The 15873-nt window shown below is 38.0% G+C and overlaps 1 protein-coding gene and 1 non-coding gene across 2 annotated transcripts in view; both read right to left on the bottom strand.

The window, feature by feature from the left end:
• The window catches only part of ADGRV1 (adhesion G protein-coupled receptor V1), a 322278-nt gene extending 307113 nt beyond the window's left edge, over positions 1-15165 (bottom strand). Inside the window, 6 exon segments of the mRNA XM_049769107.1 lie at positions 111-676; positions 1830-1943; positions 2160-2264; positions 4993-5088; positions 7246-7395; positions 14983-15165. Coding sequence (XP_049625064.1) covers positions 111-676; positions 1830-1943; positions 2160-2264; positions 4993-5088; positions 7246-7395; positions 14983-15165 — 1214 coding nt within the window.
• On the bottom strand, positions 11426-11566 carry LOC126002987 (U4 spliceosomal RNA). The gene has a single exon (XR_007493546.1). It is a non-coding gene; the product is annotated as a U4 spliceosomal RNA (small nuclear RNA).
• Positions 15166-15873: the final 708 nt, after the last annotated feature.

Raw genomic sequence — 15873 nt, 5'->3', positions numbered from 1 at the left:
CCCTCCAAAGCCCTATCAGGAATGACATCTAAGCACAGCATCAGGAGCAGCTTCTAAGTACTGACAGATATGACCCAAAAGTCTCTCCCAAAATTAATAATATAAAAAACCTTGTTGTTGTATCTTCATCAATGACAACTGTCTTCTCAAACAGGATACTGTTGAATGAGAGGACTCCATATGGTTTATCATTTGGCTTAATGGTGACTTGCACAATAGAAGGGCCTAAAAGTACAGCATCTCCTTCTAAGGTATCTTTTAGTAACACAATGTGAAATGCTTCAGCAATCTCTGGTATGGCATCATCCACTATTTGAAACTTCAAATGTGACTCATAAACAAAAGGTGGAAAAATAATAGTTGTGTTTGATTGAAGATCAATGAAGTCTATATTCTGCTGGGAATGTGCTGTTGAATTCCCAGTTATAACAACATAATTGATAGACACTTCGCCTTCATCTGATCCAATCAGGTTTCCAAGGTCATCTTTTCCACGAATCACTGAAATGCTGAGTATGTGGTCTTCTTCGGGTATCAAATAAGCACTCTGAATGAATCTCACAGGACTATCATTTTTCTTAATGATAATCTCCACCGAGTTTCTAGTGGTGTTTATTTCAGCTCCTCCTTCTACACTTCTCAGCTGAATCAAAAATATCTCATCATTTTCTGATACCTGTCAATATGAAAATGGCAAATTATTGATAGTCAAAATACCTGCCAATAAACCAAATCATAAAATGTATTCTATAATAAAATAAAATGACATAAAAATGTTTAAAATCTGGGGCCGGAGAGATAGCATGGAGGTAAGGCGTTTGCCTTTCATACAGAAGGTCATCATTTTGAATCCCAGCGTCCCATATGGTCCCCCGTGCCTGCCAGGAGCAATTTCTGAGCATGGAGCCAGGAGTAACCCCTGAGTGCTGCCGGGTGTGACCCAAAAACCACAAAAAACAAAAATGTTTAAAAATCTAAAGTGGTGGCTGGAAATATAGCATAAAGAGATTAATCCATGCTGTGCCTAAGAGAGGCCAAGCTTCAATCCTTAGTACCTCATATACCCCAAGCTCAGCCGCAAAGTAATCCCAAGCACCAGGCAAAGAGTAGCCTCTAAACACTGCCAGGTGCAGTGTAATCTTTTTTCTTTTTCATCTTTGCCAGAAGAGTGTATATAGAATTTTTTAGTGTTCATTTTACAGAAGTAGCATTAAAGGTCAAATAATATACCTAAGAATCTGGATAACTACATAAATGTCATCTACACACTTCAATCGTGAATTATTCTTGCATCTAACAGTTTTCCCTTTTAAAATAAGTGTACTGGGGCTGGACAGATAGTACAGGGGTTAAGGCACTGTCCTTGCAAACTTAGTTAAAGTAAGTAATCATTGCTTGATGTTTATAAAATACTCAGTTTGTTTACTTTTGCTTTAATTTAATTTATTTTTTTGGTTTATTGGGTCACACCCAGCAGCGCTCAGGGGTTATTCCTGGCTTTATGCTCAGAAATTGCTCCTGGCAGGCTTGGAGGACCATATGGTATGCCAGGATTCAAACCACCGTCCTTCTGCATGTAAGGCAAACGCCTTACCTCTAGCCTTGGAAGCGTAGCCACAGAAGGACCAAGGTTCGAGCTCCCGGCATCCCATATGGTCCCCCCAAGCCAGGGGCAATTTCTGAGCGCTTAGCCAGGAGTAGCCCCTGAGCACCAAATGGGTGTGGCAGAAAAAAAAGAAGTTTTTAAACACTTTCAAACACTGAAAAGGTTTCAATACATTATATGGGCAATATCTTGTCCTATTTTAGCACTTCAAGTTTTACCTTACCTCATCATCAAGTACTGTCAGGTTATAAACTATTATTGCTCTGCCAGGGGGAAAGCTGATATTTCCTCGAACTGGACTCAAATCTTCTTCAGGTGGATTTGGACCACTCACCACCTGCATTGGAATCGCTGCATCATCATTTAAGACAAACACTTCCAGAGTGAAACAGAGTGAAACACTGGGAGCATATAGACCCAAGATCAATCTCCAGTACCCAATATGGTCCACCTAGCTCCACCAAGTGTCATTCTGGCACACAGGACTGAGCCCGAGCACTATCACATGTAGTCCAAAAAGCAACAACAAAAAAAGGTTTCAAAGTAAACTTACCTCAAATGTTACAGTTACCATTCCATAGGTTCCTTTTTCCCTGATGAAAGCAAGAGGAACAGACTCATTTCTGTCCCGAGGCTCATTTGCAGAAACTGAGGAAGGCTATGGAGAATAGTAGGAAAGATAAAGTGGCAATGATCAATGAGGTAGAAACTAAGGCAATTATTGCCTTAAAAATGCAAGATTTCCACAGAGATATAAATCCACATTGTACCCTTGCAGAGGTGTTATTTCTTAGCATTCATAACTGGCTAATACTTAACAAGTTAAATAAAAATAATATGAAACTTGCCAGGTAAAAGGTATAAGTTCTTGTCCAAACACTACCATTAATCAGCGTTTTTAACAAAGAATCTTATAGGTTGTCCAGTTAAGAGGCAACAAACTCTTTTTTCAGGCCATCAGAGTTTGATAAAAGAGCACTTTCCCGTGTTTAAGCAGGCTTGGTTACATAAAGTTGAGGTAAAAGAGAACGAGAAAGCAGTTGGATGCACATGTGTGAGTTACAGCAGCATGTTCATCTCTTCAGCAAATATTAAATCTCAGTACTTGCATCCACAAAAGGGGAGAGAAGTATCTAAGTCAAAAGGTTGTGATAAATATTCAAGGACATAATCATATCAAGTTTTAATTCAAGAACTAAAAATAAAGTGAAGCTCATAAATGTTGGCCAGCATTGTCACCAGCATCATCAATGCTATCTTTCTTACTAATACTATCAGAAGCCAGTCCAGGAACAAAACTACTGTGAGTTTGTTATTTCCTTTCAATTTAAGCCTGTGGTGAAGAAGCCTAGTTAGAAGCTGCCTGACAATATTGCAATTCTACTAGTTAGATATGTGGAATTAATGGTAGAGATGAGGATTTATTTATGCATACAAAGGTGACAATGTTAAATGGAAAGGAGGAAAAAAGGAAGAAAGAAAGGGAAGGATAGAAAGAAAACTGAAAAGCATTGAACCTTTCAATTAGAATAGTTTAGGGGTGATAAACTGGAAGAGATACAGAGGAAAGGCAGAGAGAAATTAAATAATTAAGGGAGTCTGCTTCGGAATGAACTAGTATTTTCCAATCATTCATATAGAAATGATTCATTACTTTTGGTAAATGACAACATAACGGAGGTTATAAAATGTCTACTATGTTGACATTATCCACATTCTCTTTTCTTAATAAGATACTACAGTTATAAAGATCATTTTTATCTATACCAAGCCTTTTACAAAGGTGAATTAAGGTACTAATAAAGTGATATACAATACAATCAACTATTAAGAGAATCTAAATTGGAAAATTAAAAAGCTGTAAATATTACATCATATATTAATTAATATAATTATAGACATGACTCAAAAAAACTATTGGAAGGTCATTGGCCCCAGTTTTAAAATATTTTAGGTACTGGAAACAATTTCTCTCAAGAGAACATCTGTTTTGCGTGTTTGTTTCAAAGGATCAAAACCTGTAAGCACTGAGCTGTCCAGAAACACAGAAATTCAATGATAAAAAAATTAACCATGAGGCAAAACAGAGGAGAGTGATGTGGAGTCTCAACCTAGAAGAAATATTCATTGAAGAAACCTCAGGGTAGGAGTGAACTACAGAATTTTTTAACATTATAATATCTGCTATTAGATTTTAATGTTATTATAAGCCTTTTTAATGTTCTCTTCTTATTTACAAATCACTCCCAACCTTCAGCAGAGGCAGATAAACATTTTCTTAGGTAGCATTTGGAAAAATCAAAGAAAAGTAGATGGGCAACACATTCACTGCAGACTAAACTTAAGTCCCTCATGCCTCAATTTGTATGTTTAAATCCTAAACTCTATGGTTGACAGTAACAGGAGACTGAATTTGGGGGGTAGTGACCAGACTGTATAAAGTCCCATATGATATTATTTACCTTATATTAAAATTATGCTATGATATTACATATTCATTATATTAGGAAGTGAATGAAATTAGTGACCCTGGGCCTGGAGAGATAGCACAGCGGTGTTTGCCTTGCAAGCAGCCGATCTAGGACCAAAGGTGGTTGGTTCGAATCGAATCCCGGTGTCCCATATGGTCCCCCGTGCCTACCAGGAGCTATTTCTGAGCAGACAGCCAGGAGTAACCCCTGAGCAACGCCGGGTGTGGCCCAAAAACAAAAAACAAAGAAACAAAAAATCGAAATTAGTGACCTAATAAAAAAGACTCCATAGAGTTCTTAGTTCTATTCATCATATATGGACACAACAAAGAACAGGATGCAAGACTTAAAGAGACACTAACTTGCCAGTGCTTTGATCTTAGACTTCTCAGCCTTGTTGTTGACTGTTTAGAAGTCAACCAGTTTATGGTAGTCTGTTATAACAATTCAACAGAGTATTGCATCAGGTTAGAGAGCAGCCAAAGAAACTAACAAATGAGTTAGATGTGAGACCAGCAAAAAGAGAAAAGGGGTCAGACAGATAATACAGTGGATAGGTGCTTGACTTGGATCCCCAGCATGCCATTTGGTTCCACAAACCCACCAGGATTAATCCCTGAGTGCAAATCCAAGAACAACCTCAGAGTACCACCATTGTGGCCCCAAAACAAAACAAAAATAGACATAAGAACAAAAGATGAACATGCTCATACAGGCCTTAATTCAGAGAAATTATTTATAGAACAAACCACATTCTGTAAGTACAGACTACAGAATATGGAATGTAAACAAAGTTAAAGCAAATTTTATTTAAATATCACAAAATAGGACAATAATAGGTCACATAATAAAATTAATTTTACATTAATAAGATAGGATGCAGTAGCCACAATACTAAGCAACTAGAAACCATACCATATTAAAGGAAATGATTCCAAATGCATTGTCATTGGATAATACTGTCACTGTAACACTCCTTGGCCATCCAAGTTTCACATTTGCAGAAGGTTTCTAAAATAAAAGCCCCAAAATAAATGAATAAATGTTTTAAATAATCATTTTTGCTAGAATATATTTTTAAAGTAATAACTAAGAATATATGAATAAAATATAAGTATGATTTTCATGCTTATATTAAAAGATAGTGAAATTAAGTCAGCATGGTAAGTATATCTCAAAAAGAATTCAAAAAAAGTTTTTAAGTTCATCTATCACTACAAATAATGCAAATTATTATGATTATAAGTAATCACTAGCTACTTATACTATAGCTACTCTGCTTGAAGACTACAAACTAATTTTCTGTCATATTACTAATATGATAAAGAATTAAATACATGGTATAAAACTTCTGTGCAAATCTGATTTTCTTTTCTTTTCCTATGGAAGATGCTGGTACTTAAGAATTCTCTTTTTTTTTTTTTTTTTTGTTTGTTTTTTTGGGTCACACCCGGCGGTGCTCAGGGGTTACTCCTGGCTATCTGCTCAGAAATAGCTCCTGGCAGGCACGGGGGACCATATGGGCCACCGGGATGCGAACCAACCACCTTTGGTCCTGAATAGGCTGCTTGCAAGGCAAACGTCGGTGTGCTATCTCTCTGGGCCCGGTACTTAAGAATTCTATAAATTATAGAGTCAAATAAAAAGTAAAGTTTTCAATTTCTTATAAAAACAGAGAATTTAGGGGCTGGAGCAGTAGTGCAAGCAGTAGGGCATTTTGCCTCGAAAACGCTAATCTAGGACAGACCATGGTTCCATCCCCTTGCATCCCATATGGTCCCCCAAGCCAGGAACAATTTTGAGCGCATAGTCAGGAGTAACCCCTAAGTGTCACCGGTGTGGCCCAAAAAGAAAACAAACAAACAAACAAACAAAAAAGAATTTATGGGGCTGGAGTGATAGTACAACAGTAGGGTGTTTGCCTTTCATGCTGCCAACCCAGGACCCACCCGGTTCAATCCTCGTCATCCCGTATGGTCACCCGAGCCTGCCAGGAACAATTTCTGAGTGCAGAGTCAGGAGTAATTCCTGAGCGCCACTAAGTGTGGGCCAAAAACAAAACCAAAAAAAGCATTTTCTGCCATCTTTCTTTTAGTATTAAGTAGCAGCATAAAGGAATATAAACAAAATTAATTTTCTAAAGTAAAACTAACATTTCAAGCATTATTTTCACAAAAAAAATCAATCATACCAATACCAATACAACAAATCTAACAAAGAATTATTCGTACCCTTCATAAAATTAGTCTAATCAAATTAGTTGAGCCATTAGTTCAACCTAGCAGAACAAGTCAATGAGAATCAAATTTTAAGTTATTATTATATTATTATTATTGTTATATATTGTTATTATTATATCTTCCAAGGAGTACACTAAATTTATCCTAGAGAACAGGAACCTGGAATTTCCCTAACTGCTTTTAGTTATGTCCTTCTTCTTTGAACTAAAAGTCATGATTATTTATGAGTGTATATGGCAGCAGAGGAGGCATAAAATGGAAAAGGCATAAAAGGAAGACAAACTTTTCTTGAGCATCTCTCATGGTATTCCTAAATGAGTTGATTAACTCCAAAAATTGACAAATTTGGGGCCGGTGAGATAGCATGGAGGTAGGGCGTTTGCCTTCCATGCAGAAGGTCGGTGGTTCAAATCCCGGCCTCCCATATGGCCCCCCATGCCTGCCAGGGGAGATTTCTGAGCGTTGAGCCAGGAGTAACACCTGAGTGCTGTCGGGTGTGACACAAAAAAAACAAAAAACAAAGAACAAAAATTGACAAAAGTCTTCTAAACCAGTTTGTCTAATTAGACTATAAAATTGCCAAAGATGTTTTTATTTCTGGTATTTAGGAAAACCGCTATAGGTCAATTATATTAGCTTGTCTCTAGGAAAATAGAAAGTGGGGGTGAATAGAAGGGAGGGTTAGTAGGGTCCTTGGGAAGAGGGGAGGTACACTGGTGATGGTGTAGCATTGGGATTATGTGAGGGGAACCCACATAATCAATAATCATAATCAATAACAGCATTGTAAAACACAGAACCTAAATCAATAGAAAATTTTAAAAATTAAAAATAAAATAACCAGGAAGAAAGAAAGAAAATTAAACAAAATTAAAGTGATGGCTGCAAGGTTTTTGAGTTTAAGGTTAAAGCAGAACAGAGGACCTACCTGCAATGTTAAATAAAAAATAAACGTTTCATCAGGCTCTGGAAAATCATCATCACATACTGCTATGTATACTGTCCTATTTGTCTCTCCAACAGGTATAAAAGCTGCAGCATATGTGTCAAAAAAATCACCAGTATCTTCTCCATAGAGCTACCAAATACAAAATATAGACAGATTTACATAACTGTTAGCACCAACAAAATTGATTCTTATTTGAGAAAAATGACAGAAAAGGAAACTTGAATCATCAAATGACAATGATCTTATATACAGGATAATCAATGATAAAACAAACATTTTACAATTAATTTTAAAAGTACTTTTTTTTATTAAAAGTGATGATTCTATTAGAAAATATTTGTTTCTGTTCTGGAAAGTAAAAGAACCATGACATTAAAATCTTAAATTTCATAAAAAGTACCTTAACACAAATTTTAACCACCTCTTTATTATTCTTAAAATGAGTATAGTAAACATAACAAGAAGATAAAATATTGCTAAAACCCTCCAACGGGGTCTAGAGAGCCAAGCCGGATTTAAATTCCAGCACATCTGGATCCCCTGAGCATAGCCAGAACACAGAGCCACAAGTAAGCCCTGAACATGGCCTAAAAACAAAGCCCTCCCAAGAAAGAGATGTAGGTATCCTTCCAAAAATCAATTAAATCTCCTCAGTTCAAAGACTTTCCTTTTCCAAAAATTTCTTTTTTGGTTTGTGGCTCACACCAAAATTTCTGAGCTATGCGCTCAGAAATTGCTTCGGGCTTGGGGGACCATATGGAATGCCGGGGATAGAACTCAGGTCTGTCCTGGGTCAGCTATGTGCAAAACAAATGCCCTACCACTGTGCTATCGCACCAGCCCGTCCTTTTCAAAATTTTCACCTGAAATCCTCCCACAACTCTACAAAATTCCCTATTCTTTTAGCATTCAAATTTTATTAGTCACTATAAACTTTCATTAACTTATCTTATTAATGATTCACTTTGTATCATCAGCATTGCTAGTAAGATTCTAAAATGAGCGATAATCACAAAATTACAAAAATTACCTTCCTGTGACAATTCAAATGAGAGTCCTCTTGCCGAAAATCTAAAACTGAGCAACTTAACTACTAGGAAAAACATATGACTAACTACGATTATATGACTATAATCATAGTCAAATTTGAAATTTTATGAAATTTCTAGTTTCTGTTTATAGAAAGGTACTGTCTTAACTATTTCAGAAAATCAAGTAAGATGTCAAGGGCATTGGAGAATGTTTGCTTGTATACTGTTATAAAAGTTACCACAGGAGCCAGAGAGAGAGCATGGAGGTAAAGTGTTTGCCTTGCATGCAGAAGAACAGTGGTTCGAATCCGGCATCCCATATGGTCCCCCGAGCCTGTCAGGAGCAATTTCTGAGCATAGAGCCAGGAGTAACCCAAGTGCTGCCGGGTGTGACCCAAAAACCAAAAAAAAAAAAAAAAAAGTCGGCACAGTCTTTTAGAAAGTGTTTTGCATAAAAAAAATTACGAGCTAAAATGAAAAAGAGATTACCTACCTGATATGCCAGAACTAACATACATATAGACTAGGTAGCAGAACACAAGAGCAAAAATTTCAGGAGCAGACAGGGAAATAGCTCAATGGCTGAGAATGCCTGTTTTGCAAGCTTACAACTGAGAGACCAGGCCTTGGTGCCAGCGCTGCTCTGAGTACAGTATTGTTGGCTCTGCTTCTTGAGTCTGGCAGCTCTACTGTCCATGATCTCCAGCCCCACAGGCAACTTCTGGTCACACACAGGTGTTTGTGAGCGCCAAACTTTAAAAAAAATGTGTCATCACCATGTTCAGGAATAGTGACCTGACAAGAACGTGGTGTAAACATTGCAGTGACCCTGGTCAAGCATTAATAATAGAATATTAAACGCTCCTCAACTAAAAAAGAGTGTGGTCACTGATGAGCTCACTTTTGTAAGCACAATGACTAAAGGAGTGTAACCCATGGTGCACCAAACAGCCAAGTGACTCAGTCATAAATGTGAAAGTATCCACAATCAGATAAGTGCATGACTCTGATCTTCACACCAAAAAATGAAGAGAAGGGATGAGGAAAATTAAATTTTAAAAACTGAAAGCAAAGAATTCCCAGAACCCTATAAGAGTACTTAACCCATCAGGAGTGATCCCTGAGTACAGAGCAAGGAATAAACCCTGAGGACTACCAGGTGTGGCTCCTACAACGAAAATTAAAATCAGGGATCAGAGATATATAAAATGTTTGCCTTGCATGCACACATGGTCCCCCAAAACACAACCAAGTACTTCAAAATAAAATAAAATAAAATAAAATAAAAATTAAAAGCAGCATCACTAAAATGCAATAGAAGAACAACTAAACATGACATTATCATTATCCAGAAAAATTGTAAAAGCAGCAGAATTGGGGCTGGAGTGATAGCACAGCAGGAGGACGTTTGCGTTGTATGCTGCAGACCCTGGATGGACTCAGGTTCATTTCCCGGCATCCCATGTGGTCCCCCAATCCTGCAAGGAGTTATTTCTGAGTGCAGAGCCAGAAGTAACCCAGGTGTCACGCGTGTAGCAAAAAAAAAAAAAAAAAAGGTAACAACAACAGAAATGTCAAATAAATGTGCTGTGATAGAATCAAAATTTATGAAAAGGGGCCCGGAGAGATAGCACAGCGGTGTTTGCCTTGCAAGCAGCCAATTCAGGACCAAAGGTGGTTGGTTCGAATCCCGGTGTCCCATATGGTCCCCCGTGCCTACCAGGAGTTACTTCTGAGCAGACAGCCAGGAGTAACCCCTGAGCACCGCCGGGTGTGGCCCAAAAACCAAAAAAAAAAAAAAATTTTATGAAAAGGAATTTAATTGTAATGTATTATGAAAAATAATGCTTAAGTTAAAAAATAAATTCAAGGGGCCCGGAGAGATAGCACAGCGGCATTTGCCTTGCAAGCAGCCGATTCAGGACCAAAGGTGGTTGGTTCAAATCCCGGTGTCCCATATGGTCCCCCGTGCCTGCCAGGAGCTATTTCTGAGCAGACAGCCAGGAGTAACCCCTGAGCACCGCTGGGTGTGGCCCAAAAACATAAAAAAATAAATAAATAAATAAAATAAAACAAGTTCAAGGAGCCAGAGAGATAGCATGAAGGCAGGGTGTTCACCTTGCATGCAGAAGGATGGTGGTTCGAATCCTAGCATCCCACATGGTCCCCTGAGTCTGTCAGGAACGATTTCTGAGCTTAGAGCCAGAAGTAACCCCTGAGCACTGCTGGGTGTGACCCAAAACAAACAAACAAACAAATAAACTCAAAACTGCACACAATGTACAAAATTGAGTTTGCTTCATGGGTAATTATTCTTCCTTTGTTTTTTGACAGTGCTTCACAATATTTTAAGACTGTTCTTCAATATTTATTTATTTTGGGGGGGGGTTTGTTTTTGGGTCAATGCAGTGGTACTCAGGGGTTACTCCTGGCTCTGCATTCAGAAATCACTCTTGTGGTACTCAGGGTACTAGTAGAGATGCTGGGAACTGAACCCAGGTCTGCCACATGCAAGGCAAATGCCCTACCTACTGTGCTAGCTACCACTCTGGCCCAATATTTTATTTTATTTTCGAATACAAAATTTCAAGTAATTTGAGATTCAAATTTAGCTCAAATTGGTAGTCTTAGAACAGTATTTTCTGTGTAAAAAAGACATAAATGCAAGTTTATACAATCCACTAAATCATTAAACTTTGTGTAGGGTACACTAAGTGGTTATTTAATTCTATCTTCTTAAATTAACACACTTAATTTCTCCCATAAAAGAACCTTCTTTGATTTTTTTAATAGTCAATTTTCTACTTTTAAACACTTTATCGTGTCTTCTCTAAGTCACCAGGAACAGATAATATACCTGAGTTGAAATAACTAGAATCTGGGGGGCGGGAGAGATAGCACAGAGGCGTTTGCCTTGCAAGCAGCCGATCCAGGACCAAAGGTGGTTGGTTCGAATCCCGGCGTCCCATATGGTTCCCCGTGCCTGCCAGGAGCTATTTCTGAGCAGACAGCCAGGAGTAACCCTGAGCACCGCCGGGTGTGCCCCCCCCCAAAAAAAAAAACCCAAACAAACAAAAAAAAAATAATAACTAGAATCTAAATTACTCAAGACAAGATATTTTTTTCAGTCACCGTAGAGACTGTCAAAAATCGCCAATGCCGACTATATTTCAAGTCGTCAAGGCGGGGTATTGGGAAAAATTTTCAATTAGCAATAATCGCGCCTCGGATAAACCTCATTGGCTACGATACTGCCTCTGCGCAAAGCTAAGACAAGATATTTTACTTAGAAATGTTTGTTGAGAGATACCAGAAGTTCACCGTTCCTTTTGCAACTGGTAAATGAGGGCTCTCTTTGGGGAGGGGGAGAGGCTGGAGGACAGGACTCCTGTACTGAAATCAAGTGCAGGGTTGTGAGACCCCCAGAGCAGACCTGGCCTTCAAGGTAAGGCTGGGCAGGGCAGTCAGACCCTCCTCAATGCATAAAACCCTGAATAGGCTGGAGCCTGGCTCAGCAGAACCCAGATACCGGAAGTTCACCGTTCCTCTTGCAACTGGTAACTGGGGTCTTTGAGCAGGGGGACTGGCAGACAGGACCCCATACTGAACCCAAGTGCATCAGTTCTCATTTCCAACTGTACTTGGTCAACCGCGGTTCCACAATGCTCATAATTCTAGATTGTTCCTAGGAAAGGTAACAGAGTGCCTAAGGCCTGCACGAGAATACTTGAATAGATCTCTAAAGTCTGTCTATATGTCGGCATGAGTTTATATACAAGGGTCTTTTCTCTGATTGCCATATCTGAACTATAAACAATCCATATCTATGTTGTATATAACCCCTCTTATATATTATCCCTCCCCCCCTTCAGAAATCCTTCTATCCTCTCATCCCCCAATCCTGATACATAATCCCTAATTATTTAACCCTCTGTACCTTCCGTTCTTAACTCATTAGGCACAGAAACTGACCTCCTGCCCCAACAAACCACCACCCAGCTTCCAAAATGAAAAGGCACCCTCTCAGTCCACATCTTGTGCCCCATCAAGCAACCACAACCAACACACCTGCTGACTCATGCTATGTGAGCCTTCTCACCCCCCTCAAAATGTGAACTGTTGCATGGTACGGGATTCAGCTCCAGAAAGACTCCCAGCTCAAGGATACTGCATGATCCCATAATGCTGCAATATCATGTCTCAAACTCAACAAGACCACAGGGTGTGATGAAAAAGTGCCTTGGATTTCACCCCCCACAAGAGTATCTCAAAAGACTTAATTGGGATGCCTATATTGCCTTTGTAACATGTTTAATATCTCTATAAGATTGCATCTTAGGGTGTTTATTCCCAGGCATAAGGGTAGCCTCCTCCATCACTTTTTTTCCCCTTTGATTACCTTTTTTAAATTTATTTTCAAATTCAATTTTCTTTCTTTCTTTTATTATATATATAATATATATATACATTTATATATATATTATATATAATTATATATTTATATATATATAATATATATACATTTATATATATATATACATATTTTTTTCTCTTTTTTTTTGGGGGGGGGGCCACACCCGGCGTTGCTCAGGGGTTACTCCTAGCTGTCTGCTCAGAAATAGCTCCTGGCAGGCACTGGGAACCATATGGGACACCGGGATTCGAACCAACCACCTTTGGTCCTGGATTGGCTGCTGCAAGGCAAACACCGCTGTGCTATCTCTCTGGGCCCCGTTTTCTCTTTTCTTTAACCTCACCTGTTTTGATTCTGCTTGGAATGAAAAACAAGAAAAAATAAAAAAAGTCTTGCCTGGGATAAAAAGCTCAGGTCAAAACCAGAGCACAGAGATTGTGCAGCCTGTCATTCTTACCCCCAAATATGCTTTTGTATAGGCAGAGTAAAAAAAGGGAAACCTAATACACAGAAACAAGATCTTATCTCTAGGGATAAGAACTCATACTTTTTATAATACAGGGGTGCCTCCCACCCTGAACAAGTGTGATGTGGACACAACACAGTCTCCTTGAGATAGGACAGTGTTCGTCCAACCCCATCCCTAGATCCCAGATGTAGAACTGATATACTTCCCTGCAACAACACCAGGAACCAAACTCCCCTGGGAAATTCCTAACACTGCTTTTATACTAACTTGTGCCACTTCTGATGACAATGAGGAAACAATGACAACTTGATCTAAGGGCAGGCTGTCCTATCACATCACCGAAAGGTAAAATGAAATCAGAAGACAATACACCCTGTGATCTGTGCAAAAACCAAGAGTGCTAACTACAGATGACTGACTTTGACAACCAGGACTGAGCAGAACTTATCCTGGGAGCAATAAGAAAAACCCTAACCTAGGCTTTAGCCTAGGTCTTGTACAAAAATCAAGTTCTCTAATTACAGAGGTCCAACTTTGACAATGGAGACTGAGCAGAATTTCTGGAACCAATGAAGACTCTATCCTAGGCTTCAGCCTAGGATTTGAGCAAAAATTAAGACCATTTATTACAGAACACTGATTACAACAGCAGCAATGGAATAGAACTCCTAGAACCATAAAGAAAAACTTTCTCCTAGCCTTCACCCTATAACCTATGCAAATGACAAGATCTCCAGCTACAGAGGTGGGGTGTCATCACCCAGATCTGAGCAGAAAGTTTTCTGGCACCATAAAAAGACCTTAGGGTGTGTAAATGAGTGAGTATGGAGACAGTAGCTGTTCCCATGACAGTATGCTTCAAGGGCGGAGAAACCCTGAATCTCTTAAGTCAAGGGAATATCCTTTCATACTTCCCCAATACTTACTGTGCCTAGACACACACACCAAAAAAAAAAAAAAAAACCTTGCCACACCAACTTTCCTTTTGTTTATTTTTCTTTTAACTTTTTCTCATTTTTCTTCTTTTCTTTTTCTTTTCTTTCTTTTCCACACTAATGGTTATTATTTGGTGATTTTTTTTGACAGTTACTGTCTTTTTTTTTTAATTGTTGGGGTTTTTGTTGTTGTTGATATGTTTTTGTTTTGTTTTTTCATTTTTGTCTTCTTCCAGCAGAAACACACAATTTGAATCATCTTGTTCTGCCTCATGAATTGACAGGGAAAAATAAAAATGAAACATACCAGGACCAAACTGCTGTATGAATATTGAGTGGAATTAAAAAATGATCAGAATTAACACCAAACCCAAAGTCAACAACAGTATCGATACCCTGTATACAATAAGCTATACACAGAGGAGCACAGTTACATTGGCACTGGGGGTGGGGGCAAAGGAGGGAGATATGGATCACATGCTGGGAAAAGGCGGGGGGCAGGACAAACCTGGTGGTAGGAATGGCCCTGATTCACTGTCACTATGTACCTTCAATATTACTGTGAAATATTTGTTTACTCACTTTTTGGTCACAATAAAAATTATTTAAAAAAAAGAAATGTTTTTGATAGTTTTTCTCTTAAATACAGTTATAAAATGTTTATATCTTTACAATTTTTTCTAAAGAAATATAACTATGTTGCAAAGCTGTACAAAATTCTAACATCTATGAAGAATATTATTGCATTTCTAAATCACTTATAATAAAAACTTAGAATCTCAGACAATAAAAGAAATAAAGCTGTGTCTCTAAAATAAAAAAATTTCATTCTATTTCGGTAGTAATAGAAAGATGATCATTTCTTACCGACACAATTGCAGTGACATTTTCTGGCTCTCCTATCCTTTCAATGACAAGTCGAATAACTGTTGTACTTGTTTCATTAACCACAAACTCTATTTGTCCAGCAAACCGTATTTCTGTTTCTCCAAACACAGATGAAATGAGTAAAACTAAAAGAAGATCGACAAATACAGCTGCAGATGGCATCCCTATGGGGAAAAACAATTCTGTTCACAAAATAGATCCAGTATAATTTCATTAAATTGTATATTCACAGAAATAAATACAAATCTTAAACTTCCAGAGAGCAACCAAGACAGTAAATATTAAGCCATACAACTCAAATGTGTGATTAGAGAAATAAGCTAAAAAAATTATAATAACTTCTCTTGATTATTTTAGTACTCATCACCTTTCCAGCATTCTACTAAGATAATAGCTATACCTAGATTTAAGCTTATTAAACATAGTTTATTAAAAATTGGCCAAAGACAAAGCTCAGTGTTAGAGTTCATGGTTCTCACATGTGAGTCTTAGCTTCAATTCATGGCAGGAAGTAAAAAATATATATATTTTAAAACTAAACAGAATATATTTTCTCTTAAATAAAATAAAGAGTATCAAACCGAACTAAAAAAAAGTATTAAATAAAAAGGCAATTCTAGGTGCCTCGTTAGAGCAGTAGATAGCATGTCAGTCTCATAAATAAAAAGGCAATTTTTGTTTTGTTTTGTTGCCATACCCTGTGTTGCTCAGGATTTACTCCTGGCTCTGCATTCAGGAATCACTCCTGGTAGGCTTAGAGGACCATATGAGGTACCAGGGATCAAACCCAGGTCATCTGTGCCCACCCTACTCACTGTACTAATGCTCTGGCCCCTGAAGAACATTCATAATGGATATGTTTACAACTAT

Source organism: Suncus etruscus, chromosome 2 (assembly GCF_024139225.1).
Source record: "Suncus etruscus isolate mSunEtr1 chromosome 2, mSunEtr1.pri.cur, whole genome shotgun sequence".
NCBI classification, from domain to species: domain Eukaryota; kingdom Metazoa; phylum Chordata; class Mammalia; order Eulipotyphla; family Soricidae; genus Suncus; species Suncus etruscus.
The sequence above is the reverse complement of the archived record's forward strand: the minus strand, read 5'-3'. Positions and strand labels throughout refer to the sequence as shown.